The sequence below is a fragment of the Adiantum capillus-veneris genome, chromosome 18 (genome assembly GCF_014529385.1).
Source record: "Adiantum capillus-veneris isolate H3 chromosome 18, ASM1452938v2, whole genome shotgun sequence".
NCBI lineage: Eukaryota > Viridiplantae > Streptophyta > Polypodiopsida > Polypodiales > Pteridaceae > Adiantum > Adiantum capillus-veneris.
This window is the reverse complement of record NC_140948.1, coordinates 120,959,541-120,983,912: the sequence shown is the minus strand read 5'-3', so window position 1 is coordinate 120,983,912 and position 24,372 is coordinate 120,959,541. Positions and strand designations below refer to the sequence as shown.

The 24,372-nt window shown below is 41.5% G+C and overlaps 1 protein-coding gene across 1 annotated transcript in view; it reads left to right on the top strand.

The window, feature by feature from the left end:
- Window positions 1–24,183: 24,183 nt before the first annotated feature.
- LOC147436313 (uncharacterized) overlaps window positions 24,184–24,372 on the top strand; it is an 87,557-nt gene continuing 87,368 nt past the window's right edge. The window contains exon 1 of the mRNA XM_086488135.1: window positions 24,184–24,346. Coding sequence (XP_086344261.1) covers window positions 24,267–24,346 — 80 coding nt within the window. The 5' untranslated portion in view covers window positions 24,184–24,266. The remainder of the gene's footprint in view (window positions 24,347–24,372) is intronic.

Below are 24,372 nucleotides of genomic sequence, written 5' to 3'. Positions count from 1 at the left end.
GTGTTTTATAAGTGTGTGCATGGTGCTTGAATCTTCCATCTTCATTGCACCAGCAAGATATTGAAGGAACACAAAGTATTGTATTGTAAAATGTCTCCCTTGATGGGGGAAACCTATAATACAAAGCCTTTTGGAGGGGGGATTGGCTCCGTGCAAATCCGGTCCTTAACTCTTGTCCATAGCTTAATTTCTCTCTCTTTTTAAGTATTGTTCATGCCTATCTAACTAGGTGTTATGCTTTTTGTTGCTCTCTCCATCGAAGCACTCTTGCTATGCTCATTAGGAATCTATTCTAATGAAATGCTCACTATGTCTTTGCTATTTTCCGCTACACACAAGTTACTAGGCCATTAAATGTTACATTGGTATCAGAGCACAAGGTTTCTCTTTTCTTGCTCAAGAAGGGAGGTCCTCAAGCTAGCTATAAATGTTTGGTATTATTAATTACAATTGAGTAAGTAGAATAGGGATTTTTCAGCCTTGCAGTGCGCCTGCCTTCGTGCAGATAACGGGGCATCACCGTCGAGAGCTATGGTCTTAATAGTGGAGTCCTATGGGTCTTGCCTAGGGCTTAACCACTATTGAGCTATTAGAAGCTTGACATGAGCCGATATTGTTTTGGTGTTGAAAGACCCTCTCTTCTATTCCTTGCAATTAATGATATTCGAGCCATGGGTACAATAGCTTGAGTGCTTTTTTAAAGGGGTGAAGAGGAGCAGCAACTAGGGCTTGAAGTTCCAAAGTACACCTAAAAAATTTTACACCTAAAAGTTGTTAGAATGGTTGACAATAGTAAAGAGAGTGGAATTAATGTTGATAGCTTTGATTTTGCTAATGAGCATGCTACTAATGATGCCCCTATGTTTGTTAACTACCTTGTTTCTAGGCTTCAACAAGCCATGGGCAATCCATCCCTCCAAAGTGAAGTGCAACGTTAGCTTCGTGCTCATGGGATTCTCCAAACTCCCCACCAAGAAGAGAGAGTACCTAGGAAGCCTCCTTGTGAGACTTCCAAAAGAGGCCTCTCTCCGATTCGGGAAGAAGAAGAGGATCCATACGAAGGGCTCAAAAATTTACTTCTTGATGACACATCTCCTTCCCAAAGGAGAACTCAAGAGCCCCCACCAAAAGAACGAGAAAGAAGTGAGTCTCCTACCACCTCGGCAGAGATGGCTCCACAAAGACAACATGAAAAACGCTCTCCATAGCCTCCTAAACGGAGAAGACCATCGCACACTTCTCCACGCCATAATTCAAAGAGGGATGACAGAAAACAAGAGAAGAAAAAGGCGAGAAAGAGGTCTCATCCTCTTCCTCTTATGAAGAAAGTGATGGTGTGGACAAGGAGGAACAAGGCAAGAAATAGGTCACCCTCTTCTCCATCTTCCTCAAATTCCTCATCTTCTGAAGAAAGCGATGGTGCAACTTTTGAACCATAAAAAAGAAGAGGCCATAGGAAATTCTATGCCGCTTGGAAGAGGTCGTCCAAGTTCAAGAAGTTCAAAGAGGGAGGAAATAACATCTCTTTCCTTACCTATGATGGCACCTTTGGTGCTACGGACAAAGTCTTGGCCTTCATCCAACAATTCGATGCGGCGTTTGGAGATGAGGGCTTCATGGAGTCCTCTAAGGTACGCCATGTAGCTATGCATTTTCAAAAGTCTGCCAAGCAATGGTGATCTAGCCTACGGGCAAACGGTGAAGCTCCACAAACATGGAAAGCTTTAAGAGCTTCCATCATGAAGCAGTTTTTGGCTACCGATGCCAAAGACAAAGTACTCACCGAATGGCGAAGCTTGAAGCTCTCTCCTTACGAATCTATTGATAAATGTGTAGACAAGTTTTGAGACTTACATCTCAAAGTCACTGTCTTCAAAAAGATGGATTTTGGAGAGCAAAAACGACAAATTTGTGCGGGCTTAACTGAAGATATGGCAGAGTATGTCAACTCCCAAAGGCCACGCACCATATCTGCGATCATACATTATACCATGGTGGCTTCAGAATCAATTTCCAAATAGGGGCTAAGAGAGATCTTAAGCCCACGGAGAACAAGGACCGTTACAATGAGCCTAAGGGGAAGGACATTGTCAGAAAGTCTCCTAAAGGCAACGCCAACAACAACAAAGCTAAGGAGAAGGGAGTTTATAAAGGCAAAAATAAACTCTCTTCTGAAGAGATTTAGCGTTATCATAAAGATAACCGTTGTTTCAAATGCATCAAGCAAGGGCATGTGTACCATTCTTGCCCCCAAAAGAACACCCACCATGAGCCTCCTAGAGCTACCTTGGTGGAAATCCAAGAACAGGAAGCTCACCACAAAGGATATCCTCTATGCCATGCTTGGGGAAAGGTAAGAGACCATGATACTTTTATTCTCTTTTGACCCTGGTTCTACTCACAATTTCATATCCACAGAGTTGGCCACCAAGCTAGGCATCCAAGCCTATGAGATGGGAGATGTCCTACCCACCGATGGTGCTTTAAAGGGGCAAGAAGCTTCACTCGCTCCCTTAATCGTGAAATTGAGTCTCCATGTCCAAAGTTATGTGGACAAAGAGGACTTCTTTATCTCTCCTCTCAAGCACGAGGATGTAATCCTAGGGGCACCATGGTTTGATCGCATGGCTCTGCCAACGTTAAATTCCCTGAAAGGAAAATCTACTTTAGGTTCAGGGAAAAAGATATATACATAGATACCAAAGAGTTGGGTAACACCATACCCATTTACATACGCAAGCTTTCAGTAAATAAAGAGCTCTATTTTTGTGTACATGATTTTTGTTAAATATTCTCAAAATGAACCTAATGCTTTAGCAAAAGAGAAATATAAATAATCACAAGGAATTAGAGTTATCCAATTTTCTCAAGGGATTTCAAGATGTTTTTATTGATGACATCCCTTGTGAACTACCTCCTAAACGAGGCAATGATGTCCATGCAATTGAATTTCTTCCAGGAAGTTCACCGCCTAATAAACCTCCTTATAGATTTTCTCTAGCTCAACAAGAGGAGATTATGCGGCAAGTGCATGAGTTAGTTGAGAAGGGCATGGTTAGGCCTAGCTCATCTCCATTTTGCTCACCCGTGTTACTAGTGCAAAAGAAAGACGACACATACCGTATGTGTGTCGATTATAGAGCACTAAAGAGGATCACTATCAAGAATAGGTTTCCCGTTTCACGGGTAGAAGACCTATTTGATAAGCTACAAGGGTTGACCTACTTTAGTAGAATTGACCTAAAAAGTGCCTACCATCAAATAAGGATAGTTGATCAAGACATTGTAAAGACCGCATTTCGCACTATGTTTGGTCTTTATGAATACATTGTCATACCTTTCGGTTTGTCCAATGCACCAGCCACATTCAACTGCTTGATGGACAAGCTATTCAGGCCTCAACGAACCTTTACTGGAGTGTTCTTTGATGATATTATCATCGACCCTAATTCACTAGACGGACACAAGCAACATCTCCATGTAATATTTCAAGTCTTACGAGAGAATAAACTTTATGTTAATCAAAAGAAAAGTGAGTTTTTATTACAAGAGATTCAGTATTTTGGTCACATTATCTCTCAAGATGGCATCCAAATGGATCCATCAAAGCTAGAGGTAATAAAAGGATGGCCTAATCCAAGGAATCTTTATGAACTAAGAAGCTTTATAGGTATGTGTGCATATTATAGACGCTTCATAGAAAAGTTCTCACTAATAGCAGGACCATTACATGACCTAACAAAGAAAAACATTAGGTATATATGGTATGCCAAGGAGAACGATGCTTTCAAAAAGCTTAAAGAAAAGCTTATCTCTCAACCTGTGCTTTACACTACCGGATCTCTCAAAGCCATTTGAGGTCCAATGTGATGCTTGCAGTGATTGCCTTGGAGATGTTTTGCCCTCCAAGAAGGTGACGCCATAGCCTATGAAAGTCGAAGGCTCGACCCTGTTGAGCAAGCTCTAGGCATATATGAAAAGGAACTCCTCGCAGTTCTACATGCCTTAGACTCATGGAAGCACTATATACTAGGGTCTCCTTTCATTCTGCGGACGGATCACCAAAGCCTTAAGTACTTCATGACGCAGACCAAGCTCTTCGACAAACAAATGAGTTGGGCAAATTTCCTTTGCAATTTCCTTTTCATGTTGCTCACATTGCTGGCAAGCATAATCAAGTAGTCGATGCACTCTCAAGATCACCAAGAGTCGATGCGGTTTCCATAGCAACTCACAATGATCTAGCTTCTATGATAGATGAGTACGTTATTGATTCTGATTTTAGAGACATGATTCAGCCCTTGCATTAGGGAAGAAAGACGAACCATTTACCTTACAAGATGGTTATCTTCTCTATGGCAATAGACTATTCACTACTAACTCACTACGTGAGAAAGTAATGTATGAATCTCATGCTCCTCCTTATGCGAGGCATAAAGGGATTCAGTCTACCCTAAAAGGGATTGAAACTTATTTCTATTCGCCTGCCATGAAAGAAAACATACAAGAGTATGTTTTTAAATGTGTGGTATGCCAAAAGACAAAGTTTGATAGAGGAAAGCAACCTGGATTGCTTCGACCTTTGACAATCCCTAATTCACCATGGGAGAGCATATCCATGGATTTTATCTTTGGATTGCCTAAGTCTATCCATGGGAATACGGGAATATGGACGATAGTAGACATGTTCAGGAAACAAGCTCATTTTATACCTGGCAAAAAGACTATCAAAGCCCATCAAATGGCAACCCTCTTCATATCACAAATCTTCAAGTACCATGGCTTGCCGATGTCCATATGTCGGATAGAGATCTTAGAATGACCAGTAATTTCTGAAAGGGTCTCTTTGAGAATTTAGGGACAAGGCTAAACTTCTCTTCGGCTTATCACCCCCAAACGGATGAACAAAGTGAAATAGCTAACCTAACAATTCTTGATCTACTAAAAGCCTATGTAACGGAAGTAGATCAAAGGTCCCAATGGGAGAAGTACTTACCCTTAGTGGAGTATGCTTACAATAACATTGTACATACTTCCACGGGAAAAGCACCTTTCGAGGTAATTGAGGGAAGATCCAAAAATCCCTTGCTACTTAAAGTACACGGGAGATCTTCGCTGCAGATGAGTATATCCGAGACCTACAAGAATCTGTCCAAAAGATTAAGGATGTTATCTCTATCTCACAGCAAAGGCAAAAGGCTGCTCCTGATAAGCACAGAGCCTTTAAAGAAAATGATTGGGTCTTGCTTAAATTTCCCAAGGCTCGATTAAGGGACACCACGGGCAAGAATCCTACGGGACACCAAAAGTACTATGCTAAGTTAGCAAAAAGGTACTATGGTCCCTTCCAGATTCTTTGACCAATTAATGAGATGGCCTATCCACTCAAGTTGCCCAGCCATTGGCTCATACACAACGCTTTCCATGTGAGCTACTACAGCCTTGCAAAGGAGAGCCACCTCAAGAACCAACTATTGAAGACCCACCGGAGATCGAGGACCAAGAAGAGGTGCTGCAGCCCGAGTCCATTCTCCGACATGAAGACAAGGTATTAAGAGGCGGTAATACTATCCGATGGTATCTTATTAAGTTTAAGAATTATCCTTTTGAAGATGCTAGATGGATGAAAGACATACAATTAAAGGATAACCTAAACCTTGTCAATGTTTACATGCTTCCCTAGAGTAAGCAAATGTATAAACGGTTAAAATGAACAAAGTTTTTTTCTTATAAGACTCTCTTTTACTTTATTGTGCACAAATGCTAAGTTAGTATGCATGCTTAAAATCACGTTTGTGGAGACGACGTCTTCCAAACACCAAGTAGAGCTTGTCACTCTACTATGGAAGATTGATAGGACTAATGCACAGACATGCTTGCTGTAGCCTTAGGCTTTCAAGCGCCAAATGGACTAGTCATCCATTTTGGAACGATGTCGTAGGGTAAGATAGGGATCCTCTACCGCTAGAAAAAGGACTAATGAATATACTTTATCTTCTCTACCCCATAGTCGAGGATGACTATGATTTCAAGAGAGAGGTAATGTCATAATAACTCATATTTAATTCTTTTAAATGATTTTCTCATGTTAAACTGATCATTTAATACGGGGAAGTACCAGGGGAGAAAAAGCTAGAATATTGGTAAGGCTAGCAGACTGGTCACAGTAGGGATCCAAAGGAGGGAAAATAGGGATCCAAAGGGGGACCATCTGAAGAAGAGCAATGTGCAAGCAATGGGATTCAAAGACCTAAGGTTCATCCCAGTAAGACTTCCAAAATGCTAAGGTTCCAAAATTCAAAGGTTAAGTCCAATGGTCAATGCTTAGGAAAATTGGATGCTTGGTAGTGTACAAAAAGTCTTTGCAAGCTCCTAAAGAGGAGGGGGGCAAGCCCTTTTTGTAGGGGATGTGAGAGAAACACACACACACTCGTGCAAGCCTCTTTACACAAAGGGCATAGTGGACACATGTCAGCTCCCTAGCCCAATTGCCCACAAGGTGCATTCAAATCCTATTGGATGGCCATAGAGGAGGACCAATGAGAATTAGGCTAGAGTAAATCTAGTTTAATTCATTTAAGAACACGTAATAAAAGAACCAATAAGAATTAAGCTCTCTAGAAGACTATTGGCTAGTCTCCCAAGGGGTCCAATGAGAGTTTAATTGCATTAATTAATTACCTAAAGCTCTCCCAAATGGGGAAAGGGGGACACATGTCACAAGGCTATCACTTATGCTTCTTAAGTATCATTGGCTAGACTTTGCAAGGTCCAATGGGGTGTCAGCATGAGTAAAGAGCATGAGGGGTCGACCAAGAGAGAGAGGGGGCTGATTTTGTCAAGGCATTATCACACACACTCACACAATATCGTGTGTGAAGCAAAGAAGACTCTCTCTCCTTCTCAAGCTTTAATGAAAAGGTCATCACCTACTCGAAGCTTGTGAGAAGGGAGGCCTACACCAGTGTATTTTTTTTGGACACCCTTCTTGAAATTTTGCTCACTTTGCTGGCGAGTAAATGTTGTGCCTAACATAAACTTGTCAAATTGGCGAGTGAAAGGAATGTTTAGTATGAATTTGTCACTATTAAAAAAACTTAATTTTCATCGAAAAGAGGAGGCATAGTTTGCAATTTTCTTGTATGATTGCATTAATAGTATGATTATTTATAAGACATTACGACATGCTCTCTCTCTCTCTCTCTCTCTCTCTCTCTCTGTCTCTGTCTCTCTCTCTCTCTCTCTCTCTCTCTCTCTCTCTCACGAGTGCAAGGAATTTTTTTAAGGGGGGGCATAGGTAGGTGGGTAAAGGAAGTTTAATGAGAGAGGACCCAAACTCAAGACAATAAGGCTAGCTAAAATTGTTGTGCTTATTGCAAATAAAAAATTTGTATTTCTAGCAATTTGAGAAGGTTTTGGTTGACATGAAGAAAATACTATGAGTAGAAAATGCTATCATTTACATAAGCTTCAATGTCTATTCTCTTCAAGCATGTGTACATGTGTGTGTGTGTGTGTGTGTGTGTGTGTGTGTGTTTGTGTGTGTGTGTGTGAGAGAGAGAGAGAGAGGTGAGAGAGAAAGAGAGAGAGAGAGATAGGTGCAAAGTCATTTTCTCTCAAAATTGACTACGAATATAGCACTTAGGTAGGCAATACTATCCAATTGTTATAGGTATGAAATATTTCCTATATGGATCTTAAAATATGCTTCACATTTATGTTTTTGTTTTCAAAAAGAGTTAAGTTTGGATGTCCAATGTCAAGTGCTTTGTGCATGGATAACAACCTTCAAACTATAGTCTTAAGACCCTTGATACCCTCTAATGTGAGGTTCTTTTTGGATAGAAAACAACATAAACTTTTTATAGTGACACCTTCAGCTTTGATGTTTATGAAACTATTGTATGTGTGTGTGTGTGGGTGAGAGAGAGAGAGAGAGAGAGAGAGAGAGAGAGAGAGTCATATTTTTGGACTATATACATTGTCAAGTGGAAATAATATAAACTTACCATTGAATTTTATTTTAGAATAATCAGAGAGTAGGGGAGTTGAACCCCTTCACCATGAGGTATGAACCTCCATGGCTACACCAAGCTCCCTCCAAGGAGAGGATAGTTGATTCACTAAGGATAGTGAATCAACTATCCTCTCCCCTTCCCTGCACAACCCCAAATAGACATCAGTAAGAAAATAAAATACACTAAGATTAACATGCGTACTTACAAACCTTCCTTACTCATATCATATATGCCTTTACCAAAAGCTGCAACCAAGCACATTTTCATAGATCCAAAAATATAGAAAGTTGAAATACATCCATCATGGCACATCTACCAACAACACTAGAAAACGCATCATGTTGATCAAAATATACCAGAACCACAATGGCACAATGGGCCATGGCTTTGCATCATGTTGATCCATGAAACACAATGGCATAATGGCAAGGCATCCTGCTAATCCATGAAACAACCCATTTGATCATGCATGAATATAAAAATAACAAGGCATAATGGCAAGGCATCCTGCCAATCATGAAGCAACCCATCAAGGAAGAATGGCAGTGCATCATCTTGAACCACATACACCAGCTACAATCCACAATTGCATCATTGGCAGCACATACTATCAAATCATGAGCATGAAGCTTCTAGCATGTATCGTCACTGTCTATATCACTAATATCATCAAGATCTTCTTCTTCCTCCTCAATGCATGAGCTGTGATACCTTGTACGCATAGGACGATCATTCCATACATTACAAGCTTCATTGAAAGGAAATGTATTGATATCATAAAACTTTTGCTCAAAAGCACGGACACAAATGTCCAAATGCTTATCTAATCTATTCCTCTTCTTATTTTTTATGAAATCAAGCCTACTAAAAGTCCTTTCATCTTCGACACTACCAATAATCATCACTAAGGCAAGGTCAGCAAGCTTTGCATACTCGGAAATTTGAGACAACAATTGAGGAGCTTGGGACAACTTTTTCCAAAGAAAAGTGACAGTTACCTCTTTTGCATACTCCACTGGAGTCTTTGCAACATGTGCCTTCATTGTTGTAGTAAAGAAGGAAGATTGGGAATCTAGCTTCTCTGCGTCCAAGATAGGACCATAGAAGCAACCACCCACTTCTCTTTGAGTGCAATATGTGGCCTGCAAAGTCTTCAAATGCCTTTAAAAATCCACTTCACATGTTAGAGAGTACCAAAATTGTGGGTAGATGATGGAAAATGCTTCAACCAAGTCATGTGATGGGAATCTGTCATTAATTTCTTGCACCAAAAAAATAGCAGCAGCATGGCATTCCCTTTTCACATTCTCAATAGTCTCAAGAAACACATTATTGGACACCCCTTCCCTTCTAGAATGTCTCACACCTTGACCTTCAAATCCACCCTTCACAGTTATAAACATATTATTGAGGACAATACCTAGCTCATCTTTCTCATTAAAATCAAGCCAACTATCACTCTTAGAACCATACACAAGGCTAGTCCACATTTTGAACTTTGGCCCTTGAAACCCCAATTGTAAATCATACATTTCTTTCAAAACCTTCTTAGTATTTTCAATGCATTCAACAAAGTCAAGTACATATACATCTCGAGCTTGAGACAACTACACAAGCATATGCATGCGTTCCAAAAGAGGGAGTACACATGGTATTCCTAGAATAATTTCAATGTCTACCAACTCTTCAAAGACTCTTAAAGCATCCACATTATCTCCACAATCCTTCTTCATTTTCAAAACCAAAGTGCGATATTCCTCATATAGTCTTAGAATGGGCTTATATAAGGAAATCCATCGCGTTTCAACATCCCTTAGAAGTTTTCTACCTTTGCTCAAACCTTCGGCCTCTTTCTTGTACTCACTAAGTCTCTTGGGAGACCTAGAGAAGTAATTATAGACATCATAGATGACACCTTCTATCTTAGAAACTAATGCAACCTTTGATATTATTTTTCCAGCCAAATTTGTTCTATGTGCCATGCAATGGATTCCCAAAACAAAAGGAGCATACTCTAATGTAAGACGAACAATCAATCCTGCACGATTTCCTTGAAGAACACTTGCACCATCACACCCAACACACATTAACCTTCCTCCTAATTCGGTACTCCCAATACCTCCAAACACTTTCAAGTTCTCGATTACCAAGCTTAACAAGTTTTCGGCATTAGGAGAACCATCAATCTTAGACAAACAAAGGTAATTTACTTCTCTTCTATAGTTCTTCACAGTATACACATGCATTGCCATCCATTGTGTGTTGTCATTTGCTGTGACTTCATCTAAACTCAAGGCAAAAAATGAACTTGCATGCACATCACGTCTCACCCTATCTTGAAACACATCATCCATGCATTCTGCCATCTCCCAACCTGAAGTGATAGACCAATGCTTGGTCGGTAAGGAAGGAACTCCAAGGAATGCATATAAATACTGATTTCGAGGAAAATCATTCATGGGTCTCCCTTTGTTGAGAAGATAAAAAATGCAAGCAAATTGGGGTTTTTTAGCCAAAAACATTTGGCTAGTTTGTGTATGCATGTAACACTCAATTGTTTCTTGATTTGCCTCAGTCTTAAGCAGTTCATCATATTTTTTCTCATTCTCTTTGTGTTTGTTTTTTGTAGCCCAAAATACACTATCCACCTCTTCTCCCTCAATTACAATTTTTGCATAGCGTTTCCCCTCGTGCTTCTCTAAAGTGTCACGCTTGGAATCCATTATACGAGGCCTCTTGTCTATAAGCTCACATACCTTGCACCTCACTTTCCCTTTACCCTCTACTTGCTCCGCCCAAGGAAAGTCAACAAGCCACTCTATACGAAAGCTTCTAGATGCATCATAATCTTTCCAAGTGCGTTTTTCACCTACTTTATCCTTTCCCTTTCCCTTGGTGGTTTTTCTACACACCGCATTTGAATTCCCAACTTCATTTGCATGCATCGCATTCAAACCCTCATGCAAAACATGGGTGGCATGTGGCTCTGTACTAGCAACATTTGAAGAACCAAAAAATGACTTAAACTTATATGAAGCAGGTACCTAAGGTTCTTTGATGCCATCTACAAGTATACAAGAATAAATTCATGGAATGTAAGTGCTTAACAATAAGGTAGAATACTTTTTTAGCTAGTAGCAAAGAAACATACCTTTGAGAAGAATCGTTCGACGTTCGGACTAAAAATATCTTGATAGCAGGTAACCATGCAGCTTTCTCTAATCACAAAAGAAAAACATGTAGAATCTTCTAAAATCTCTCTCTCTCTCTCTCTCTCTCTCTCAGATTCAAGCAAGAAATTTCACAACATAACCGATGTTTTTTGCACTTTAACTCTTTTTTCGTAAGTTTTTCGAACGGATTTTCTCTTTCTTCTCCTCTCTTCAACCGGTTGATTTGGCTTTTCAACCAACTCAAGGCTAAGTTGAGGCACACTTTTCTCGAACACTCCATGGAAACAAAGCTTTTAAATTTTGAATGAAAGTGACCTTTCAGCAAAGCAAAGCAAAGCAAAATTGAAATGAAAGCATAAGCACTAATGTTAAACTATGAACGAAAAGGACCTTTTGAAATTTAGTCTTTAGTTTTAACATCTCACCTCACATAAGAAAATGCCTTTGAATGAAAAGGCCCACACAAATCAAAGCATTGAGTGAGCATTTTCAAAAGTAAAAGCTTTCAACACTGTTTAAATTCACAATTTTACAGGGTGCACTTTTCTACCTGCAGGGTGTACTTTCTACCCACAGAGTGAATCCCAATCTTTTGATTGAAGAAAACGTTTAGAAGAAGGCTTTTGAGTCTTGAGGCATGTGCAAAAGAAAAGACTTGTTACTTTACTTATGTGTTCAAAAAAAGAGGAATGAAGAAACCTCTGAAGTCTGCGTTGAGGTGTGTGCAGACAAAAAGAAACGAGACAAAATAATTTACATGTTGAATTGAAACATGCCTTCAAACTTATGTGTTCAAGACAAAGAATTGAAGAAACCATTTCGTTGAGGTCTGTGTAGGAGAAAAGAAATAAACAGCGATTTCTTACCTTAAGCTTGTAAGAGGGCTTGAGTTACAAAGCTAAAGCATGCTCCACACGCTCTTCCTCCAAATCCTTAAACTTCATGATTCACCACTTCCATACGCAGTCTCGCCAGAGTTCTCTTTGATAGGGTTTCACACATTTAGGTGCCCTCCCTTATCCCTCTCTACGTTTAACTTTTGGCGATCGTTCCCACCAAAAACCTTATGCTCATAGCCATACTTGGCGAAAAAATGGTCAAAATTTACCAAAATATAGCCAAAATTTATAAAAATAAATCCAAATTTCGCCAAAAAAAAATACACTGGCCTACACCAACAACTCTTGGCTTTGTGATGCAAATCCAACCAAGAGCCAAGCTCCAATGCATGCTCATCTCCTCTACCATGCTAATTACTAAGCTATGCTAAGCTATTATGAGTGATTAGGTGAGAAGATATACTTCTTTCTCGTAAGATTGCTCCTTCTTCCTCTCAATCTACTATCATACCCCGCTAGCTCTCACCATCTTCGAAGGTGTGTGAGGTCTTGGGTCTGAGACCATGAGGGGATTGATGTTGTGTTCTATAAGTGTGTGCATGGTACTTGAAGCTTCCATCTTCATTGCACCAGCAAGATATTGAAGGAACACAAAGTATTGTATTTTAAAATGTCTCCCTTGATGGGGGAAACCTATAATACAAAGCCTTTTGGAGGGGGGACCGGCTCCATGTAAATTCAGTCCTCAACTCTTGTCAATAGCTTAATTTCTCTCTCTTTTAAAGTATTGTTCATGCCTATCTAACTAGGTGTTATGCTTTTTGTTGCTCTCTCCATCCAAGCACTCTTGGTACGCTCATTAGGAATCTATTTTGATGAAATGCTCACTCACTATGTCTATGCTATTTTCCGCTACACACAAGTTACTAGGCCATTAAATGTTATAATGGCCTTCTGATCATAAACTAATTTTATTTTTCAAAAAAGAATATGTAACATTTAATGGCTTAAAATCTTATGTGTAGCGGAAATTAGCATGAACATAGTGGGCATTTCATTAGAATAGATTCCTAATGAGAATTACAAGAGTGCTTGGGTGGAGAGAGCAACAAAAAGCATAACACCTAGTTAGATAGCATCGACAATACTTTCAAAAGAGAGAGCAATTAAGCTATTGACAACAGTTGAGGACCGGATTTGCATGGAGCCGGTCCCCCCTCCAAAAGGCTTTGTATTATGGTTTCTCCCATCAAGAGAGACATTGTACAATACAATTCTTTGTGTTCCTTCAATACTAGCTAGTGCAATGAAGATGGAAGCTTCATACACCAAGCAAAACACTTAATCAAACACAACTTGAATTATCCCCGTTCTCAGACCCAAGACCTCACACACCTTCGAAGATGGTGAGAGCTAGCAGGGTATGAGAGTAGATTGAGAGGAAAAAGAAGTATCTTACGAGAAAGAAGTACATCTCCTCACATAATCACTCATATTAGCATAGCTTAGCTTAGTAATTAGCTTGGTAGAGAAGATGAGCATGCATTGAAGCTTGGCCCTTGGTTGGATTTGCATCCACATGCCAAGAGAGTGTTGATGTAGGCTTCTATCTCACAAGCTTGGAGTAGGTGATGAGCTCTCCATTAAAGCTTGGGAGGAGATAGAGTATTTTCCCTTCACACATGGTCAAGTGTGAGAGTGTGTGTGTCAATGCCAAGCAAAAATCAGCCCCCCCTCTCTCTTGGGCGAGCCCTAGCTGCTAAATAAGTCTGGCCTTTGCCTCATTGGACCTCCCCGGGTCAAGCCAATAGGAATTAAGCAGCATAAGTGATAGCCTTTAGACATGTGTCCCCCTTTCCCCTTTTGTGAGAGCTTTAGGTAATTAAATAATTAAACTAAACTCTCATTGGACCCCTTTGCCTCCTGGCCAATAGGAATCAGGCAAGCCATGGGGCTCCTGAATGCTCATTGGACCCCTTGGGAGACTGCCCAATAGTCTTCTAGGAGACTTAATTCTCATTGGTTTCTTTTATTAAATGTTTTTAAGTTAATTAAACTAGATTTACTCTAGCTTAATTCTCATTGGTCCACTTCAAGGGTCTTCCAATAGGAATTGGGCACACTTTGTGGGCATCTGGCCTAGGGAGCTGACATGTGTCCCTCATTCCCTTTGTGTAAAGGGAGCCTGTGTGTGTGTGTGTGTGGCTTTCTCTCTCATCCCCTAGCTTTGGGGCTCGCCCCCTCCCATGTAGGGATGTAGAAAGACTTTTAGGGCACACACAAAGCATCCAATTTTCCCTAGGGTTGACCTTTGGACACAACCTTTGAATTTTGGAACCTTAGCATTTTGGAAGTCTTAATGGGCTGAACCTTAGGGTCTTTTTGGCCCATTGTTTCACATGGCTCTTTTGCAGATGGCCCCCCCCTTTGGATCCCTATTTTCCCTCCTTTGGATCCCTACTGTGGCCGGTCTGCTAGCTTAACCAATATTCTAGCTTTTTCTCCCTTGGCACTTCCCCACATTAAATGATCAGTTTAATATGAGAAAATCATTTAGGAGAATTAGATATTGATTATTATGACATTACCTCTCTCTTGAAATCATAGTCGTCCTCGACTATGGTGTAGAGAAGATAAAGCATATGTATGAGTCCTTTTCTTAGCGGGTAGAGGATCCCTATGTTACCCTACGACATCATTCCATAATGGATGACTAGTCCATTTGGCGCTTGAGAGCCTGAGGCTGCCGCAAGCATGTCTGCACATTAGTCCTATCAGTCTTCCATAGTAGAGTGACAAGCTCTATTTTGGTGTTTGGGAGACGTCGTCCCCACAAACTTGATCTAAGCATGCATACTACTTCATTTTTGTGCACAAATAAAGAAAAAGAGAGTCTTATAAGACAAAAAAATTTTGTTCATTTTTAACATTTTGTACATTTGCTTACTCTTGGGAAGCATTGTAAGCATTGACAAGGTTTAGGTTATCCTTTAATTGTATGCCTTGCATCCATCTAGCATCTTCAAAAGGATAATTCTTAAACTTAATAAGATATCATCTGATAGTCTTACCGCCTCTTAATACCTTGTCTTCATGTCGGAGAATGGACTCGGGCTGCAGCACCTCCTCGTGGTCCTCGATCTCCGGTGGGTCTTCAATAGTTGGTTCTTGAGGTGGCTCTCCTTTATAAGGCTTTAAGAGGCTCACGTGAAAAGCATTGTGTATGAGCCAATGATTGGGCAACTTAAGTTGATAGGCCATCTCATTGATTGGCCTAAGAATCTGGAAGGGACCATAATACCTTTTTGCTAGTTTAGCATAGTATTTTGGTGGCCCGTAGGATTCTTGCCCGTCGTGTGCCTTAATCGAGCCTTGGGAAACTTTAACAAGACCCAATCGTTTTCTTTAAAGGCTTGGGCTCTTCTGTGCTTGTCAGCAGCAGCCTTTTGCCTTTGCTGTGAGATAGAGATAGCATCCTTAATCTTTTGGAAAGATTCTTGTAGGTCTCGGCTATACTCATCTGCAGCGAAGATCTTCCCATGTACCTTAAGTAGCAAGGGACTTTTTGATCTTCCCTCAATTACCTCGAAAGGTGCTTTTCCTGTAGAAGTATGTACAGTGTTATTGTAAGCATACTCTACTAAGAGTAAGTACTTCTCCCATTGGGATCTTTGATCTACTTCCGTTACATAGGCTTTTAGTAGATCGAGAATAGTTAGGTTAGCTATTTCACTTTGGCCATCAGTTTGTGGATGATAGGCCGAAGAGAAGTTTAGCCTTGTTCCTAAATTCTCAAAGAGACCCTTCCAGAAATTACTGGTCATTCTAGGATCTCTATCCGACACTATGGACATTGGCAAGCCATGGTACTTGAAAATTTGTGAAATGAAGAGGGTTGCCATTTGATGGGCTTTGATAGTCTTTTTGACAGGTATAAAATGAGCTTGTTTACTGAACCTGTCTACTATCGTCCATATTCCCGTATTCCCATGGATAGACTTAGGCAATCCAAAGATAAAATCCATGGATATGCTCTCCCACGGTGAATTAGGGATTGGCAAGGGTTGAAGCAATCCAAGTTGCTTCCCTCTATCAAATTTTGTCTTTTGACATACCACACATTTGGAAACATACTCATGTACATATGTTCACTTTCATGGTAGGCCAATAGAAATATGTTTCAATTCCCTTTAGGGTAGACTGAATCCCTCTATGCCCCGCATATGGGGGAGCATGAGATTCATACATTACTTTCTCACGTAGTGAGTTAGTAACGCATAGTCTATTGCCATAGAGAAGATAACCATCTTGTAAAGTAAATGGTTCTTCTTTCTTCCCTAATGCAAGGGCTGAAATCACATCTCTAAAATCGGGATCAATAGCATACTCATCTATCATTAAAGATAGATCATTGTGAGTTGCTATGGAAACCGCATTCACTCTCGGTCGTCTTGAGAGTGCATCGGCTACTTGATTATGCTTGCCAGCAATGTGAGCAATATGAAAATGAAATTGCGAAAGGAAATTTGCCCACCTCATTTGTTTGTCGGAGAGCTTGGTCTGCGTCATGAAGTACTTAAGACTTTGGTGATCCGTTCGCAGAATGAAAGGAGTCCCCAATAAATAGTGCTTCCATGAGTCTAAGGCATGTAGAACTGCAAGGAGTTCTTTTTCGTATATGCCTAGAGCTTGCTCAACAGGGTCGAGCCTTCGACTCTCATAGCCTATGGCGTGCCCTTCTTGGAGCAGAACAGCCCCAAGGCAATCACCACAAGCATCACATTGGACCTCAAATGGTTTTGAGAGATCCGGTAGTGTAAGCACAGGTTGAGAGATAAGCTTTTCTTTAAGCTTTTCGAAAGCATTGTTCTCCTTAGCAGACCACGTATACCTAACATTTTTCTTTGTTAGGTCATGTAATGGTCCCGCAATTTGTGAGAACTTTTCTATGAAGCGTCTATAGTATGCACACATACCTATAAAGCTTCTTAGTTCATGAAGATTCCTTGGTTTAGGCCATCCTTTTATTACCTCTAACTTGGATGGATCCATTTGGATTCCATCTCGAGAGATAATGTGACCTAAATATTGAATCTCTTGCAAGAAAAATTCACTTTTCTTTCGATTAACATAAAGTTTATTCTCTCTTAAAACTTGAAATATTACCTGGAGGTGTTGCTTGTGTTCCTCCAATGAATTAGAGTAGATGATAATATCATCAAAGAACACTCCAGTGAAGGTTCGATGAGGCCTGAACAGCTTCTCCATCAAGCGGTTGAATGTGGCTGGTGCATTAGTCAAGCCAAAAGGCATGACAATGTATTCGTAAAGACCAAATGTAGTACGAAATGCGGTCTTTACAATGTCTTGATCAACTATCCTTATTTGATGATAGCCACTTTTTAGGTCAATCCTACTGAAGTAGGTCGATCCTTGTAGCTTATCAAATAGGTCTTCTACCCGTGGAACGGGAAACCTATTCTTGATAGTGATCCTATTTAGTGCTCTATAGTCGACACACATACGATATGTGCCGTCTTTCTTTTGCACTAATAGCACAGGTGAGAAAAATGGAGATGAGCTAGGCCTAACCATGCCCTTCTCAACTAACTCATGCACTTGCCGCATAATCTCCTCTTGTTGAGCTTGAGAAACTCTATAAGGAGGTTTGTTAGGCGGTGAACTTCCTGGAAGAAGTTCAATTGCATGGTCGTCATTACCTCGTTTAGGAGGTAGCTCACAAGGGATGTCGTCAATAAAAACATCTTGAAACCCCTTGAGAAAATTGGATAACTCTAATTCCTTTTGGTTGCTTTTATTTTCTTTTGTTAAAGCATTAGGTTCATTTTGAGAATCTTTAACAAAAATCATGTACACGGAAATAGAGCTCTTTATTGACTTGTTGAAAGCTGGTGTATGTACAATGGGGATGGTGTTACCCATCTCCCTAGCATCTATATACATGTCCTTTTCCCTGAACTTAAAGGAGATTCTCCTTTCAGGAAATTTAACATGGGCAGCCAGGCGGTCAAACCATGGTGCCCCTAGGATTACATCCTCATGCTTGAGAGGAGAGATAAAGAAGTCCTCTTTGTCCACATAGCCTTGGACATGAAGCCTCAATTTCCCGATTAAGGGAGTGACTGAAGCTTCTTGCCCCTTGAAGGCACTGTCTGCGGGTAGGATATCTCCCATCTCGTAGGATTGTATGCCTAGCTTGGTGGCTAACTCCATAGATATAAAATTGTGAGTAGAACCAGGGTCAAAGAGAATAAAAGCATCATGTTCTCTTACCTTTCCCCAAGCATGGCATAGAGGAGATCCTTTGTGGTGAGTTTGGTGAATCTCCTCCTCTTGGATTTCAACCAAAGAAGCTCTAGGAGGATCTTGGCGGTTGTTCTTTTGGGGACAAGCGCGGTACGCATGCCCTTGTTCGCCGCACTTGAAACACCGGTTATCTTTACGATAACGCTCAAGCTCTTCAGGAGAGAGTTTATTCTTTCCTTTGTAAACTCCCTTCTCTTTAGCTTTGTTGGAATTGCCCTTAGGAGACTTTTGGACATTGTCCTTCCCCTTAGGCTCATTGGAACCCTTGTTTTCCGGGGGCTTATTATTTCTTTTACCCCCCGTTTGGAAATTGATTCGCGAGGCCACCATAGTATGGTGTATTACCGCCGATATGGTACGTGGCCTTTGGGAGTTGACATACTCCGCCATTTCTTCGGTTAAGCCCGCACAAAATTGTTGCTTTTGCTCTCCAAAATCCAACTTTTTGAAGACAGTGGCTTTGAGTTGTAGGTCCCAAAACTTGTCTACATATTTGTGGATGGATTCATTGGGAGAGAGCTTTAAGCTTCGCCATTCGGTGAGTACTTTGTCTTTGGCATCGGTGGCCAAAAACTGCTTCATAATGGAAGCTCTTAAAGCCTTCCATGTTCGTGGAGCTTCACCGTTGGCTCGTAGGCTAGACCACCATTGTCTGGCGGACTTTTGAAAGTGCATAGCTACATGGCGTAGCTTAGAGGACTCCGTGAAGCCCTCATCTCCAAACGCCGCATCGAATTGCTGGATAAAGGCCAAAACTTTGTCTGTAGCACCGAAGGTGCCATCATAGGTAAGGAAAGAGATGCTCTTCCCTCCCTCTTTGAATTTCTTCAGCTTGGACGACCTCTTCCATGCTGCATAGGATTTCCTATGGCCTCTTCTTTTTGATGGTTCAAAAGTTGCACCATCACTTTCTTCAGAAGATGAAGAATTTGAAGAAGGTGGAGAAGAGGGTGACCTCTTTCTCGCCTTTTTCTTGTCTTGATCTTTGTCGTCTTCACCATAGCTTTCATAAGAGGAAGAGGATGAAGAAGATGGAGAAGAGGGTGTCCTCTTTCTCGCCTTTTTCTTCTCTTGCTTTTTATCATCCCTCTTTGAATTATGGCGTGGAGAAGAGTGTGATGGTCTTCTCCGCTTTGGTGGTGATGGAGAGCGTTTAGCCCGCCGTCTTCGTGGAGCCATCTCCGCCGAGGTGGCGGGAGACTCGCTTCTTTCTCGTTCCTTTGGTGGAGGCTCTTGAGTTCTCCTTTGGGAAGGAGATGCATCATCAAGAAGTAAGTTCTTGAGCCCTTCATATGGATTCTCTTCTTCTTCCCAAATCGGAGAGAGACCTCTTTTGGTAGTCTCACAAGGAGGCTTCCTAGGTGTTCTCTCGTCATGGTGATGAGCTTGGAGAATCCCGTGAGCACGGAGCTGCCGTTGCACTTCACTTTGGAGAGATGGATTGCCCATGGCTTGTTGAAGCCTAGAAACAAGATAGTTAACAAGCATTGAAGCATCATTAGTAGCTTGCTCATGAGCAAAATCAAAGTTATCAACATTAATTTCACTGTCTTTAATATTGTCAGCCATTCTAACAACTTTTAGGTGTAAACTTTTTAGGTGTACTTTGGCACTTCAAGCCCTAGTTGCTACTCCTCTTTACCCCTTTAGAAAAAGCACTCAAGCTACTGTACCCACGGCTCGAATACCATTAATTGCAAGGAATAGAAGAGAGGGTCTTTCGACACCAAAACAACACCGGCTCCTGTCAAGCTTCTAATAGCTCAATAGTGGTTAAGCCGTAGGCAAGCCCCGTAGGACTCCACTATTAAGACCATAGCTCTCGACGGTGATGCCCCGTTAACTGCACAAAGGCAGGCGCACTGCAAGGCTGAAAAATCCCTATTCTACTTATTCACAGGCAATTAATAATACCAACCATTTGTAGCTAGCTTGAGGACCTCCCTTCTTGAGCAAGAAAAGAGAAACCTTGAGCTTTGATACCAATGTAACATTTAATGGCTTAAAATCTTATGTGTAGCGGAAATTAGCATGAACATAGTGGGCATTTCATTAGAATAGATTCCTAATGAGAATTACAAGAGTGCTTGGGTGGAGAGAGCAACAAAAAGCATAACACCTAGTTAGATAGCATCGACAATACTTTCAAAAGAGAGAGCAATTAAGCTATTGACAACAGTTGAGGACCGGATTTGCATGGAGCCGGTCCCCCCTCCAAAAGGCTTTGTATTATGGTTTCTCCCATCAAGAGAGACATTGTACAATACAATTCTTTGTGTTCCTTCAATACTAGCTAGTGCAATGAAGATGGAAGCTTCATACACCAAGCAAAACACTTAATCAAACACAACTTGAATTATCCCCGTTCTCAGACCCAAGACCTCACACACCTTCGAAGATGGTGAGAGCTAGCAGGGTATGAGAGTAGATTGAGAGGAAAAAGAAGTATCTTACGAGAAAGAAGTACATCTCCTCACATAATCACTCATATTAGCATAGCTTAGCTTAGTAATTAGCTTGGTAGAGAAGATGAGCATGCATTGAAGCTTGGCCCTTGGTTGGATTTGCATCCACATGCCAAGAGAGTGTTGATGTAGGCTTCTATCTCACAAGCTTGGAGTAGGTGATGAGCTCTCCATTAAAGCTTGGGAGGAGATAGAGTGTTTTCCCTTCACACATGGTCAAGTGTGAGAGTGTGTGTGTCAATGCCAAGCAAAAATCAGCCCCCCCTCTCTCTTGGGCGAGCCCTAGCTGCTAAATAAGTCTGGCCTTTGCCTCATTGGACCTCCCCGGGTCAAGCCAATAGGAATTAAGCAGCATAAGTGATAGCCTTTAGACATGTGTCCCCCTTTCCCCTTTTGTGAGAGCTTTAGGTAATTAAATAATTAAACTAAACTCTCATTGGACCCCTTTGCCTCCTGGCCAATAGGAATCAGGCAAGCCATGGGGCTCCTGAATGCTCATTGGACCCCTTGGGAGACTGCCCAATAGTCTTCTAGGAGACTTAATTCTCATTGGTTTCTTTTATTAAATGTTTTTAAGTTAATTAAACTAGATTTACTCTAGCTTAATTCTCATTGGTCCACTTCAAGGGTCTTCCAATAGGAATTGGGCACCCTTGTGGGCATCTGGCCTAGGGAGCTGACATGTGTCCCTCATTCCCTTTGTGTAAAGGGAGCCTGTGTGTGTGTGTGTGGCTTTCTCTCTCATCCCCTAGCTTTGGGGCTCGCCCCCTCCCATGTAGGGATGTAGAAAGACTTTTAGGGCACACACAAAGCATCCAATTTTCCCTAGGGTTGACCTTTGGACACAACCTTTGAATTTTGGAACCTTAGCATTTTGGAAGTCTTAATGGGCTGAACCTTAGGGTCTTTTTGGCCCATTGTTTCACATGGCTCTTTTGCAGATGGCCCCCCCCTTTGGATCCCTATTTTCCCTCCTTTGGATCCCTACTGTGGCCGGTCTGCTAGCTTAACCAATATTCTAGCTTTTTCTCCCTTGGCACTTCCCCACATTAAATGATCAGTTTAATATGAGAAAATCATTTAGGAGAATTAGATATTGATTATTATGACAGAATATATATGAGGTATCCTCAATACTTTACACTGGATGGGAGGGGTAATAGCCTTCTAATCTCAAAATCGATGTAACTTTATGGATACTTGCTCATATTTTGACATTATTGTGATGTTAGGTATAAGTTAAAAAGTTTTAAGTAGGACATGGATGACAATTGGTAGGGTTTGTTGACATCTATAAGATGTATTCAAGGCTAACGAATGTGTTGTCTTGTTTATATGAATGCAAGTGAGAATTCTATCTTTACTTAGGAGCTTTTTGGCTTGGCTGCTGTTCGACACTGAAGAACCTGGTTTCCTCTACTTTCAACTATTTTTTGACTCTCATGTATAAATGCACTGGAATGATACTTCATTCTCACTTTGATGTACAAAAATGAATGTGAGACTGAGTCATTTTTGTGCTAATCTCTGTCCTTTGTTTAAAGCCAGCCGTCTTGTGAACTTTTATGTTCGCTTGTGTATAATTATAGGCTTAATACACCAGCACACACACACCTACATTCAACGAGGGGTCACATTACAATAGGCAAAGACTATTCGAGCTTATGAATGCCCCAAAGCACGTGAATAGCATGCCAAAAGAGTACATCGTTGGGCCATCTGGGAGATCCAAACATGGCATCAATAAATAAGATACAGGGAGATAGAGGGGGACCTTCTTAGTTCCTTTAGCTATGCTATGGGGACTCTTCACTCCCCATCCACCTATGCATGCCATGATCTACACCCTCAACTTGGTATCGGATGGAGCTAGAAAGTCAATTGCATGTCATGGTTGTACATACTTCCCTATGCATATTGTCCCACATCCGTTAGAGTTAAAGCTCCACCCCCCTGATCCCTCGTACACATGCACACACACTCTTGTGTCACTCACAACACTTTAAATTTTTTTTGGATGCCAAGAGGACACATGTAAGTATATCATCATGTCTCATAGGTCGACAGTGGCCGCTAGAACACTGAAAAAATCCTTTTTTTTCTTTCTTTCTCTTTCTTCTCCATCTATGCTCAAAAAACCCACCGGGCCCGTTGGCTCATAAACAAGAAGCGCACTGTAGTGATTGCACATCCCCAAGATCTTCTCGTTGCTATCTTGCACAGGGCATACTTGGGAAAAATCCATGAGCAAGATTAGGCATCATGGATCGTGTGCAATCTTGACTGTTGGATCCCCCGTGACCAGGGGGTGAACTACTTACCCTCGTTTATCCCTAGTTCACCGAGATGATCGAACATCTCTAAGAGCATTCACGGTGTGAAGTGCCTAATCTCAATCATGGACCCCCCTTCAGGACCCCCGAGATGTGGCATCTTCGAGGTGTCTCCCTGCCTAAGCACTAAGTAACACCTATATTTAAGAGGGGGAGGCAATGGGATCAAAGGCGAAGAAGTTCACGTACGAAGGCCGGGAAGATCGCAGCCGCAAATATCAAATAAAAAACTAAACCTGGACACACACTATACCTGGACAGCCTGGGCAATGCATGTTAACTTACAATATAACGTTGTAAAAATGGTTGTGGATACATAATGCATGCACGGGTGGGGTCGTTAGCCTATGTGACCCTAAACTCGGATTGCGAGGTCATGGATTTAAGTATCCTCATCGCGCCTCGTTTTTCCTGCTGGTCAGGTTTAATGCGCCTGGCTTTTTTGGCAGCACGCCTCGTTTTTTCAGCTAGCCAGGTTTACTGTGCCTCGAGATTTCGTCCCCGGCCCCGACAATCGATCCCATTAAACCCCCCCCCCCCTTCCCCCCTTCCGCATTAAATGTAGTTGTCACTTAGTGTCAAGGGTCTCCCTGGTGCTTTAGGTGCTTGCCTAGAGCCTAGGCGCTCGGCCTCAACTATATTTAACACGGGCATGAGAGATGGGATCAAAGGCTCCCATCAATTTTGGGCCCCGACATTAGACGCCCGTCGTAGATCTTGTCGCAAAAGTAAACTCGAGTACCCGAGTTTACAAAAATATCCGAGTTTACTTTTTCCTGCCCCGATACATTTGCACGTCAAAACTCCATGGAAACGTCTATATTCCACAAGTGACGTGCGTGGCGTTGTGATTAGGCTAAATGGCTCTCATCCCCCATGTTGTGGGTTCAAGACTTCTTGGGGCAGGGGGGATTAAACTTGGGTACCCACGTTTACATTTTTCTAGACTTTACATTGTCCCCACTGAAAGCCTGAGATCTACGGTGCTCAATCATCCTCCCATGCCCATGTGAGAGGGGCGCCCGGGAGAAGAATTACCTGCCAGGGTTTGTTTCATTCAAATTTAAACCGAAAGCACGAGCTCGTGCGGGCGTGCTTCTTTTGGGATTTCATGCAAGAGCGTGTACAGCTTCGAGCTATGGCAGACCAAGCCGACGACAACAACGGCGGTTACTCCCACTCCTTCCCCAGGTATTTGACGTAGAGGACTACTCTGA